The sequence below is a fragment of the Lygodium microphyllum genome, chromosome 1 (genome assembly GCF_053477565.2).
Source record: "Lygodium microphyllum isolate KBCC chromosome 1, Lygodium_microphyllum_v1.1.10, whole genome shotgun sequence".
Classification (NCBI taxonomy): domain Eukaryota; kingdom Viridiplantae; phylum Streptophyta; class Polypodiopsida; order Schizaeales; family Lygodiaceae; genus Lygodium; species Lygodium microphyllum.
Genome location: NC_141135.1, coordinates 105,041,418 through 105,055,132, shown reverse-complemented (window position 1 = coordinate 105,055,132; position 13,715 = coordinate 105,041,418). Strand labels below are relative to the sequence as shown.

The 13,715-nt window shown below is 41.3% G+C and overlaps 1 protein-coding gene across 2 annotated transcripts in view; it reads right to left on the bottom strand.

The window, feature by feature from the left end:
- The window catches only part of LOC148041491 (MBOAT (membrane bound O-acyl transferase) family protein), a 295,547-nt gene that overhangs the window by 126,123 nt on the left and 155,709 nt on the right, over window positions 1-13,715 (bottom strand). For both annotated transcript variants that reach the window (XM_087680155.1, XM_087680163.1), the window contains 2 exons: window positions 1,938-2,051; window positions 1,635-1,759 (listed from right to left, as the gene is read on the bottom strand). In XM_087680155.1, the coding sequence (XP_087536281.1) occupies window positions 1,635-1,759; window positions 1,938-2,051 (239 nt within the window). The remainder of the gene's footprint in view (window positions 1-1,634; window positions 1,760-1,937; window positions 2,052-13,715) is intronic.

Below are 13,715 nucleotides of genomic sequence, written 5' to 3'. Positions count from 1 at the left end.
CTTTACCCCTACTTCTCTCCAAGGAGGGGCATGGTCACTTTCATTCATAGTAACCCAAAATGGCATTTGGAACCCCTATTTCGAAAATGGCATTTCAGTAATGTTTCCAAAATTCCATAAAGCTTTTCAGGAACCCCTCTTTTTTTTGGTGGTGGCGGCCAAGGGGTGGGAAAGGGACTTGTCTAGGAAGGAGAAGTCTTGAACTTTACCCGCGTGTGTTTCAATTTTTGGCCAATAGACAGCATGTTTTAGTTCTCTGATTTCAATTCTAGCCTTCAAATTACACTTTTATTGTATGTGTTTGAATGCATATTTCTCTTCAATAAAGTCATCTATAGTGCAAGGATGGAAGCAGCCACACAAAGATTTGCACAACTAAGGAGGCCCTCAACTCTTGCTAACAACATGTAGCTATTAAATAGTGACATGAAGGCTTGAAATCCTCAACTTGTCACACTTTCATATAAGAGATGAAGAGAAGATGAAGACATGTTCATGTGACAGGAAGGCTTGGAGTTTTGTGTAAAAACTGAGTGGTGGTATGTGTGCATTGACATATTCAAGTACCTATGTATGGATTTAATGTTCAAATCTGAAACTCCTCCCTCATTTCCAAAACTAACCAAAACTCCAGTTTTTGCCATTTCCATTTTCCCTGTTTCCAAAACTCCCCCGTACTATGCTTCCATTACCCGTACATGTGCTTGCAAATCTTGGTGTGAAGAGATGGAGCATGGGGAGCGTGTGAGCTAGCACTCTACCATTGTATTATTAATTCTCACATATTGGATGCCTGTTCTCACATTCATGTTTTATGCTGTCCCTTTCTGTTCATTGTCTCTCTCATTCTTCTATTGCATAAAGCACCTCTGACAAAGCATAAGGTGAAATCCAATTGAGGTGGACAAAGAGGCTTTTATAGAATTCTCATTAAAAAAGCACATAAATCAATCAAAAGGAGCAATCAGCAATGACACCATGTAAAGATATGCAAATGATGAAAAGTGAACATTGAGAGCATTGGTAGATAGGGCAATTATCGTATACAAGAGACGATAAGCAGAACATGGTGGGAAGCAGGAAAGGAGACTATAAGTGCAGCAGCATGAAGGGAAAAAATGAGCAGCTGGAGTAGATGATGGGGCAGCTGGCAGGAAATAAAAAGAGTGGCTAATGCAGAAAAGGACAACAGTGACAATGTCAACTGGAGAAGAGAGGGCAAAAACAAGTGCTTTACTGAAAGGATGAAAGCAAGTGGCGAGAGAGAACAAGGCCAGTAGCCCAGGCAAAGAAGGGGGTGGCAGTGATGAGAGCAGAAGTAGGTGAAGCTGGATGAAACTTCTTTGTAGACTAACCTTTTTTTTTTAAAGGTGAAACACTATTGACACGCTCTTTCATTTAAAACTACAATTCTCCTTCAAGTTTGATCAGATCCACATCTGGACTACTTCCCACCTAACAATTGATTCACTTCAGATCATCCATTCTTCATATGGAAGCAGATACTTTGCATCAATCTAACCTTCATAGTGGCTAAAGCCTATCTACATTTACTTGCACCAAAAAATATACTGACTACATGCAAATTTTAAACATCAAATGTCATCAATTCAATTTTCCTGAATTTTTCTTACCTGATTGCCAAGCTATTGTAATAGCAGTAATGGGTCAAGATCTCCATTAACACCAAGCAAGCAATCCATCTCAAGCCATACAATCCAATGTCTGTCCTACTATGTGTTTTCTGAGGAGAATTAACCTGCGTAAATTATGACGCTAGTGAATCCTGACTAGCGTATCCACAAAACTTCTTAAGAAGATTGTGGCTCCTTGTTATATCCATGCCAAACAATATAGACGATATGAAACTTTAGTATAGCCCTTTGCAAAATCAATCCACCGCACTAAGACAGAACAGCTCAAGTTGAAATACACACCTGTGAGGCGAAGGCATTGAAAGATACTATTGGTCCTGCAATGTATAAAGGTGGATAGAAGAGATAACTCAAGTACATGCAGATTGTATAGTTGTCCAAGGGTAAAGAGCTCTCCTGCCTACAGAAATAGAAAAATTTAGTGCATACCACAGAAATCCTGCATACTTTTCCATGACACATTGCTGACAAATACTAGAAGTTACCGTAGCAATTTTGAAGGTGAAAAGAAGAGGAAGCAACAAGTAGATCAACTACAAACAACATGTCTTACATGTTCCTGGTTCCATTTGATTGCAGACAGATATGAGGGAGAATGTTTAAAGTAAGGGAGGATGTTATTTGAACATCATACATCAATAAACCACTTGATTCAGAATACAGACGTGACTTGAAACCAGAGGATGTGCCACTTGACTTAGGAGTTCAAAGTGAAATGCAGTAGGGGGTATATGCACTATGTGAGTCAGTACTAGGCTGAGTATAGGCACCAAACTTATACATTTTCATCACCGTATCATCATCAAAGATTGATTATCCATTGCTGGTTTACACTAGATGATCATCAGTTGTCAGTGGTATTCAACTGGTTTTGTGGACAGCAATGTGTTTTGTGAATCCCATTGATAGTTCAGCCATGGTTTATGCTCAATTTATGCATTACTATGCTTATTTAGCTAGAATAGCTGAGAAACATGAGTAATGGACGCATCTTGTTAGTCTCTAGCAGTAATTTTGGATTTTTTTCAGTTTTGTATTTTAGTTATGCTGGCTGGAAATTGTCAACAACTAGTGGCAAGGGTTAAGCAACAGTGGCCAATAGTGTCTGGACTATAATGCCATTCGGAAATTCCAATGCTATATACTTTGCTTTGGCAGGATGATTGCAAGGATTTCAAGGAGGAGATTTGTCATGAGGATGTGAAATTTTGATGCTTTGTTTATGCTTTGTCTGCAGTTAATTGAGTTAATAATCGAACGTACAAATGTGAGGTGCGCATGTGATGTGCAAGCAAGTTATTTCACGATATTGGGCCAAGGACCCCAAGATATCAATTGGTACCCAAGGTTCCTGCCCACCCATTACATCATACCCCATTCCAAGGGTTTTTCCCTTTGCATTTTATAATTTACTTATTTTGCAGGTTATCAATGTGAACACTCCCAAACTTCATCGAAACTCACATCTAATATCACAATCTTATTTGTCCCTTCGACCAAACACTTTTCCTTTCTATAGTCTTTTTGGGGAGTTATAGTACTTTTTTTATGGATTTTATGCGAATTGGATGTGTTTCCATACAAATGCACCTTTTCCACCACAGAACAAGGATTTGATCATAGAGTCCTAACCCTCCCATTTGATTGCATTTGTATATCCTATCATTCAAATGCATGGATTGCTCGTCGTTGATTTTTGTGTGTTTGTATCGAGTTATATTTGACAAGTACTACGTAGCGTCAGAAATTGGCCGAGATCACTTTAAAGTGTCGATTGTGATACTAGGGACTTGGCATCAATTAATTAACTAATGCCAATCTAGGGGCTACTAAGTGCTCAGGAATACTTGGGTGATAAATTGGCCTAGCCAATTTGATTGGTGGCTGGTCAAATTAATTTTTTGGGCAAGAAATAATTATTAATAATTGTTGAAAAATGGATTAAGAAGGCTACCACTTGGCAAAACTTGCCAATGCAAGTGGGGAGAAGGTTGTTGGAGGATGGAGAGAGTGCATTACAACCATTGAGCTTGGTGGAGACTTTTTTTTTGGGGGTGTGTGAGTTTGAAGGTGGAGACAACCATCAACAGACCCTAGAACAATAGGTGACAGCCCAAGAAGGCATTGGAGCAGCAGGTGACAGCCCTGATCGCTGCCAGGCAGTAGTTTGGGCTGATAACACCCCATTTTGGGCTTCCAAGCAACATGCGACAATAGGGGAAGCACTTTGGAACAAGGCAGCAACTAATTTGATCAATTTCAAGAGATGAAACTCTGAAATTTCTCTCTTCAGCATTCTCTCTTATTCTCCAATCCAAATCAGATTTCCTCAGCAAATACCAGCAATTCCAACCATTTGAGGTGGAGGTTTTGAAGAATCTCTGCTGTAAACCCTAATTTACAGCAGGGATTAGGGTTTGATAGCCACCTCAAGAAGTATGCCCAGATTTGCAATCCTAGGACTTGAATTTCAGCAACTGAAATTGAAGAATTACTGGAGATTCAAGAGGCCAACCAGCAAACACTCAATTTGGGGCTGAATTCGCTACCCAAGCAACATGATGAAGGCCCATTTCCCAAGCAAAGCAAGGGGCAAATTGGTTTGAAGGCTTGTTGGTCATTTGTGACAACAAGAGGCATTTAGACTGGCAAAGGAGGTTGAAGAATTTGTGTACTTCATGTATTTGCAATACAAGTTTCAAGAAATACAATGGGTGCTAGTAGTTTTGGGCCCAACCACGTGTCCCATGTCCAAGATCAAGTGGTAACATTTGCATTTCAATTATTGTGAATTTATTTTCTTGTTGTAGTTAGAGTTAATTAGGCCATTACCACCCTTTCCCCAAAGGAAGGCTGGTTTCAAGCGTGGTCCCAAGACACCCAACTCCAACACAAACGATTTCCTTGTTTCTTCTAGAGTTTAAATCAAACTAGTCCAAGATAGTAATGGTAGGAAGAAGGAAATCATACTAATCATTACACTCTACGGCATTTTGAGATGAACATTAAATGGCCAGCCTTGAGATTTCCAATATACAAATTGATCTCTATATGACCAAACATCCAATCCAACAAATTTTTAACTACCACATGCACCCCCAAGATAACCCAAATGTCTAGTAATCGTCTCTTTAGGAACAATCTTGCCCTGCCATCAGAAGTTAGTCAAATCTCTTTCTGTGCATTTAACTGGAACTGGTTTTTGCATATTAACATGCAGACCTCATGATAGCCCAAACAAAGCCCAAGAAGCCATGGCTCTGGCCACGTTATATTTCTCAAGCCTTATAAACATGAAAGAGTCATCAGCCAATGACTGGCCCTCAAAACTTCACAGCACTCATAAGGGTAAGACTCACAATATCCCCATACAAGGCAAGCTTATCTAGTAGACTCAGCATGGCATTAGTGAGCAAAACAAGCACTAAAGGGCTGAGACGGCATCTTGCCTCAAAAAATGAGGAAGAGCAATCTCTTCAAAGACCCTTCATTAGGCACAATTCAGGCAGCCCCACCATGACTGATAGGTTTTTATGACATCAGTCATCCGAGGGCCAAAACCCATAGTAACCATCAGTTCTTGTAAAAAAGACGTACTGAAATGATCATAAGATTTCAGACCATTACCACTTCCTATCCACATGCTTGTGCATGATCAATCCATTAAGCACAATTTGTGCAGCCCCACCCTGACTGATAGGTTTTTATGGCCAAAACCCATAGTAACAATCAGTTCTTGTGAAAAAGAGCGACTGAAATGATCATAAGAAACCCATAGTAACCATCAGTTCTTGTAAAAAAGACCGACTGAAATGATCATAAGATTTTGGACCATTACCACTTCCTGTCCACATGATTGTGCATGATCAGTCCCCAATTGAACATTAGCGATATCATGCAAAATATTCTCACCCTTGATAAAACCATACTGTCAAGGATGAGTCAACATAAGAAGTACTTTTTCCAACCTATTTGCCAAAACCTTAGTAAAGATTTTATACAATGACAGGATGACAGAAATTGGCCTCCATTGCTTTCACTCCATCAATGCAACTACTTTAGGTAACAAACAAAGCAAGCCCAACTTTCAATCAAAAGGCATCACACCAGACTTTCATACATGATACCTCTTGATACCTGAGAGAGAGGGGAGCCTTGACATGTTCCACCTCAGCTCAAAAAGTTCATTTAGCGAGACATCCTATCCGGGACTCTTTCTATGAGTATGAGGGAGATACAATAAAATATACTCAACTTCATCCTCTGAAATGTCCACATCCAAAGTTGCTGCCTACTCATCTCTGACTTCATCACAGAACAAATCTAATACACACCTTTGGGCTGGATTGACAGAATCTCAAACAATCTCTACCGAGCCCAAAGAGAGGAATAACAATCCATGCACATACTAAAAATAGTGTGTGACTAGGTAATCATCAGATCGTGAGTTACTAGTAAGCACACAATATTCTCTCATGCATATTTTTTATGCATTCTCACACAGAATCATGTGAGTTCTGGAAACCATCCATGTAAGAGAACATATATTTTTCATATTGTTGTTTCTACATAGAGGTCACTTGGACAATTCAATCACTACATACCAAGTTTTGAATTCTGAAGAAGATAATCCAGCATGTACCAAGTCTTTTGATGCTTCCAATAAACCCTACAATCCTCAGCTAATGCAACTAGTTCCTCCAATCAAAATGGGAGGGAATCCTCTAGAAGAAGCTGATCTTCCACCACTATCTGCAGAGACTAGAAAGTAGAAATTTCAGGGGTGTCACAGCCTCCATACCAAATGCTAATTTGTAGGAAGTCAAAACAGTTGCCACCTTAAAATATATACAATAAACCCAAAACACTTCTTGTAGCGTAGAATCCCAATATTTTCGGTACCACTCAACTAGCTTGGTCAAAATTTTGCACAAGGTTTTATTACTAGACTCTACCTATCCATTTGCCTATGGATAGTACGGAGAGGACTCAATGAACTTGCCGTTGAATCCGATCGTTGTAGTCCTCTTCCTCGAATCCTTCAATGACTCCACGATTCGAGATGCTAGCTCAAGCAAGCTCCATCTCCATGCTCTAAGCTCCAACCTCCATAGCCATGCACACAAGAAAAGAGAAGAGAGGAAGGAGAAGATAAGAGGAGAAGAAGAGCTTCTCCACGGTCCCTCACTCTCAAACAATCACTCTCTCCCTCTCATACTCCCTCTCTTGTGCGCAAGAAAGAAGCAACAATAAGAACAAGAAGAGAGCTAGAGCTAGTTTGCACACACACCAACAATGAGCTTATTCATTCACTTTTTTGGCTTATACATGCCCTTCTCCCACTTGGGCACCCAACCCATTTCCATGACTGGTCGTTCGCCCTTAGTCCTCTTTTCCACTCTTTTCCTATTCTTTCCTATTCTTATGGCTCCTATACATGCGCCTTTTCATTTACAACTTGCATAGAAGGGGGCCTAGTGCTCTTTTGCGAAGGGCTAAAATGCACTTTATCTCTTGTGTGCCCTATTCTTGATTTTAGAAATTTTCCCACACTTTTTTGTCTTGTTTTACAATTGGGTTGTCTTCTTATGCTCCTTCTTAAGCTTTCTTTGCGCTTTGTGTCATTCTGAGAGTTAACTTTACCCCCCTGCTAGCTAAGTGCCAATCCCATGGCACTGGATTGTATGAATGGGAGAGGTTGAAGGTGTCTGCGAAATGGTACTTAGGGATTTTGGAAAATTGGTCATGTGGGATATGATAGGAGATTGTTGGTGTTGAAGATATATTGATTGATCAAAGAGGGCCTCCGGAGTTGTTGACTAGCTGCACAACTGCAAAATGTACCTATAAAGGAAGAATAGGTACACTACGTAAAAGGTGCATCTACCTTACTGTGTAGTATATAGTACAAGTGGTGGTAGAACTGGCAGATGGGTAGCTTGAGGCATTGTTTCACACTTAATGTGCCCTGCCCTTGATGTGCCCTAAGTACATGATGTGGGAACGAGCTAGGGATTTAATAGTCCCTGGATACAGCGGTTAAGGCACTTGTACATTACAAATGAGAAATTGTGTTTTCTTTTTCTTTCTCTTTCCCTCTCTTTTTTTAATAAATAAATTACAAAGGATGATACTAAGTTGCATCTCATCCTCTCGCAGGAGCAGAGCTGGGTGAAGGTTTAAGTGACTTACTTAGAAAGGACTAACTTAGTTTATAACCTTTTAAGTTAACTCTCGCATTCAAAGGTGTAGTGGATAAAAATGGGCGGTTACACCTCGTGACCCAACTATCACTCATGTCCTCTAGTAGGTTCATACAAAAGGCTAGCAATAGGGTAGCTCTCATCATGAGTCTAGTCATAGCACAACTATCTATGCTCTCATTTATGACGTTAGAGCCAAGCCGTACGACTTGTAAGTATCTAGAAAGCAATTCAAGCCTAATGGTTGACGGTACGATAATGTGGTGTCAAAGGAATGGCTTTGAATTTTGAAATTTCCGCAAAGCTTTCAAAAGGAAATAGCAATGAAAGCCGATTGATTGGGATTCGGACAATATATAGGACATGCATTGGTTCCACGTTGTAGCCAACTACTGGTTTAGCTACGCTTTAAACAAAAAAAAGTTAATGTCTCGTCCCACACATGCACCGTAGCCGTTAACTATAATCCGTGCAAGTGTATCCGCACCCTCCAAAATACATCAAACCTCACTCAACTCGTAACGCCTTTTATGATGAAATATTCTGGCAAAAAGGGGCGGTAGTCGCTCTTTCTCTACATGGGGCTTTTGCTTAAGATGGATTCTTAGGAGACATAGATAGTTACAAGTGGTGATAATGTAGATCTCAACGTGAAGAAAACTCCTTGAGGAAGTGCGCAATAGATGGCCGAAGATCTTTTTCAGTGAAGGTCATGCACTCCTCAAGGGTCACGACATTAACATTGTAAATTCGTTGGAAATCATACCTTCCATGCACCCCTAGATCAAAATCCACTCCACATCTCCTTGGGTAAGGTATGTAGGTCAAATTATCCCTTTCATATGGCAATATGTTGCAAAAAACCCATCCACGCATCCAAATTGGTGTCTCATATGTTCCTTCTCCACTTCGGCTATGATTCATAGCCCTTAACTATTCTAGGCTCATCCATCACTTTATCCTCCCAGTATCTGGCTGGTTCCCTCTGCCACATTGAAAGCTTGATCACCTCCTCCACCACCCTTGGTGACAATACTTGATCAAGTGATCATGGGTAGGAGAAGATGAATTCGAATGCTTCCAACGGCTTTCATATTGCTACCATAGGGTCAGCTCTCTTGCCCAGTTGACTAGCAAGCACTCTTCATGTTGAGGGATAGGGACTTCATGCACCAGCTGAGGCTTGGCACTTAGCTTTCTCTCCGACAGCTCCGTCAATTCCCTCCTGTACCTCATTTCCACAATTCTCTCTCGAGCAATGGGGTCCTCGTCATGTGCTTCTGCTTTTGACTGTAGTTGTGGAGGTGGACTTGGTACATTAGGCTGCTCTTCCTCATTATCCTCTTGCTCAAAATCAGGCCCTTCTTCAAGATTTGGCTCTACAAGCTCCGTAGTAGCGGGCTACGTTTGTTGCTCTTGTTTCCCAAATCCCAGCAGGTCAAACTCTTGCCTAGACAACCCTGCCTTGATTAGAAGTTGTCTTTGCTCTTCTTTACTTAGGTTGGTGCTGGCCCTAGGTGTCTTCTCATGGAGATTGTATCTTAATGCTCTCCTTGTGAGTTCTAATTTCCTTTTGAGCCCATCAATTGTTTCTTCTCCTTCCGCCTGAGTGATATTCAGCACACTGTTTAAGAAAGCCTCCGGTTGTGCTAGCGTCCCCATCTCTATCGCTTCCACTTTTCCTTCAATCATTATGCACTCGCTTTCTGATAGCATGAGGTGCTCTACTAAATCCCTGATTCTAGCATCGTTCCTTTTCCCCCCCATTCTTCAGCTTTCTCTTTCATCTGTTTCAGACTTTGGTTTTGCTCTCATGAGAGGATGGTTAATAGCTGCTCTTGCTCTTTGCATATCACAAGCATATTCTCTTTGTCTTGGCCTTGGCATTCCACTTGCTCCTTTAGGATGCCATGCTCATGGAGTGCTGCCTGGAGTTGATTCTGCAGCTTCATCATCTTCTTCATAGCCTCTTCATCTCTTTGTGTCTTTGTGGCCTGCAACTCTTATCTCAACTCATTTCTCTACCGTTTCAAATCCTTGTTTTCGAACTCTAGGCGTTTGTTTTCTTTGGAGTTAAAGGCACGTAGTTGCTCTAACGCCATGCGGCTTTCCCTTTCTTCCTTGTACAGGCCCCGCAGATTCTCATCATCCTATCTTGCCATCAAGGCCTCTTTCAACGCTGCCACTTCCCTAATGAATATCATCATTTTCCTTGTCTTTTCTCGTAAGAAGGTTGCAAAAGCGTCCTTTTCCGTTTCTAGCTCGGTAAGCGCAGCTTTCCTCTCCTCATTCATTCTCTCACACTAATTCTGGAGCTCTTTCACTAAATCCTCATACTCCTCTGTGTTGTGCACTGCCAACAATACCGAAGTGGTTGATATCTCAAGGTGTGGCACCTTAGCACCTTGGCGGAATTTTGCATCAACTGGTGCTAGTCTCTTGGCTCCTACCATTGGGACTTCTTCTGATGTTGTTGGTGTCAGCTCATGCAATTTGCCTAGTAGGTACTACACCCATGCCATCACGTTACTTTCATTGACTACAACTTCTATGGCTCCTTGTGTCAAGGTGGTTGTGGAAGCCATCACTAATGGTAATGCATGCATGGGGGCCTTTCGCTTACCCTATACCAGTGGTCTTTGTTCAGCCTCCTCTGTGGCGCACTTGTTCTAGGCACATCTTTGTGTGTCAAGCTCATCATGGCGAGTTCTTGGGATCGAGAGGTTTATTCTATTGATCTTATGATAGCAATGGCCACCTGATCTTCCTCCTCTCGTCTTTACCTTTCTTTCTCCTCCTCTCGTTTCTTTTTACATTCCTCTTCAAGTTTTCTTGACTCTTCTTTAGCCCTCTGCGAGTCTCTCCTTTCTTCATTAGTGATTCTGGTCTTCCTGATGGCAATCCTCAGCATAATTCATTGCCTCTCTCCCTAACTGGATGGTGTTGAGCCTTGCTCCCACTAGGGATTCTCTACCTATGGCCCTTGGAGCTAAGACCAGTACCTTGGATAATGCCTTGATTGTCGTTCAGACATAGAAATTCAGATTTACTTCGTCCAATGCCTTGGCTGCCATACTCTCGAGTAGTGGTATCCCTATTCTGTTCGTGAGTGCATTGTGCCTTTGGCTCAAGAAGAGAGCATGCACCATCTTAGCTTGCAATCTGACAATGGGCTTGGGGATGTCTACTAGGTTGATTCCATCATTTGTATGCACTTGTTGCTTATTTATCCCTAGCATGCCGTACAAGTCTCTCTTTGGCCTCTTTTCTAGCTTGTCTACTAACCCTAGAGCTTTCTCAACCAACTTTGGGCTAAGCACAACTTCCACATTCTTGGTTACATCCCCTTGTTTGACCATCACTATACCACTGTTCTTCTTGACAAAAAGATCTAAGAAATTCTATGCACTTGTCATAATCTATTTGTTGGCCGACCTTCTCAAGATACTTGGCTAAATTGCATTGCTCGATAATCTGTCTGGCCACATCCTCAATTACCACAAGTTCTTCTAGGTTGTGTACGCTCCGGTATCATAACTAGTTGAAAACTTGCATCTCCATGGTTAAGTGATATTTGTTCCGTTCTTCCTCAGTAAACGGAAGCCCTGCCATTTGGATTCCTATCATAACACAACTACTCACAATGAGTTCTCTTTGAAATACAATTTTTGCTTAAAGACCGAAGTCATTAGAAAGAAACATTATCAAATAGTGAAATATATAAGCCAAGGAATGAAAATTTTTCATATCAATCGATCCATACATTCCATGCAAGAACTTCGTGAAGAAGTTTTCACTAAATGGAAGTTCAATTCATTCTTCTTTTTGGAGTTCAATCATATTTCAGTTCATTTTCACCTTTCACCTTACTCCCTTCCCTCTTGGAACGACGAGCATCCTTCCTAGGATTGGAGAATGAAGGGGTATGGCATTTGATACACTCTTGGTCTGCTCTAGTGTTTCAAGAGCTAATCATAGAATTTTGGGTTATACTCCACTGTAGCATGGCAGTCCACATCTTGTGGGCGAATGCCCACATGTGATATAGGTCAATACATTCGTCAAGAGATCACCTGAGTTCATTCTACTAGCAACATAAAGTTCATTCAACACGACATTGTCTTCTAATGGTCTGTTTCGTGTCATGGCCAGTACTCTAAATGAAGTTGGGGCCACGTAAGTGGGGTCATATTCGAGAGTCTTGATGGCGAGTCTTTGCTCTACATTGGTCATGATTTGACAACCCTCTTGTTCCCATTGGATGCAGAGAGAGTACCATTTCCGTAGGAAATCGGATTCGGATTCAACTAGCTTTTTCAGCTCATCAAGTTCATGAGGTGACATTGGAACTCTGCTTTTCTTGAAGGACATGATTAACCATTGGTTTAAGACTTATTTTCAAGAGATTTTAGTGGCAATCGACTCTTCTGCAATCGTGGGAGTTTTTATGAATATGAATTCAAATTCTTTCCAAGAACAAGGCAAAGAGCGTACATCATTTGCTATTTGTTTATCAAGCATGCCTAGGTCCAAGCATTTATAGCTTCTAGCAAACAACATGAAAGTTGAGCCCAATCGTCGAATATAGGTCACTAAGTCATCTTTCGTGTTCATGGTCATATCGAATGCCAATTCGAGAATGAATTGGCATTGATAAGATATTTTAAGGCCTATGGGTGGTTGAGGTTTGACTCAATTGGACTGCTTAGCTATGGTTACCTCCGCTATGATGTGGTCATTGGAGTATTTATTATTTGTCGCTTGTGATTGAGCTTGTGGTTCCGGGACGTATGGTTCTCTATGTAGTGGGTGGTACACTGGAGGTATTAGGGCAAGGCCTATCAAAAGTAGGTCTGACTTTTGGGCAATAGCCCCATTGAGTGTTCGTGGGTTGAGCATCTTTTTGCTCACTCTGGTTTTTACCTCTTGCTAGCTCACGGGTACATGTGTATTGGTTGGGAGGTTGCGGTGGATGGGCAAGTGTGTCATTTGTGGATTTAGACAAACAAACCAGGGTGTTGCCATCATAGAATCCTTGGGCATGCAATAGGGCTTATGGCACCCATCATGGTTTAGTCCTTTGCCTATTCGTGTAACGCCAAGTTTTTCTTTTAGGTCTAGTATATGGGACGCAAGAGCTATGAGATCTCGCGGATGTGCCCTTGGTAGTCTGTGATTTGGATTTGGAAACCCACTTGGTCATTTGGATTGCAGCTTCGATTGGGGCTTCTAAGTGTTGCGAGTATTTCACACTCGATATCTATGCGGATTCACTATCCCCCTCCTTAGGGTTGACACTAGGTTTAACTATCGGTGGCGCTGAGGACTTTGGTGAAACCACAGTACCCTTGCTAAAAGCCGTGACTATCCTAACATTGCTTATGGCAAGGTGGATGCGCTAAGAGTCATAGTCAACGTTGCAATGAGTCAAAATTTCTTAATAGCAAACACCATAGCTAGCCCTTTCCTCTCTATTGTGGAGTAGTTCATTTTCTTGTCAATGAGTTGTCTACTCACAAAGTTCACTCGGTAATCCAAGTTATGATCTCTAGGTTGGCACAAAATTGCTCCCACGATAAACTTTGATGCATCAATGTGCATATGGAAAGTAATGGACCAATCTGGGGACTCGTAGAATAGGTGTGGTCGTCACACCCTTTTTCAATTCTTCGTAAGCGCATTTGCACTCCTCAGTCCACTCAAATACAATCAATAGCTTACAACGTAATCATGCAATGAGATTGTAATTCAACACAAGCAGTCCATAGTACCCTGTGTAGCCGAGGAAGCACTGAACTCCTTTGTAGTTGATTGGTGGTGGTAAATCAACAATCACTCTAACTTTGGAAAATTCAGT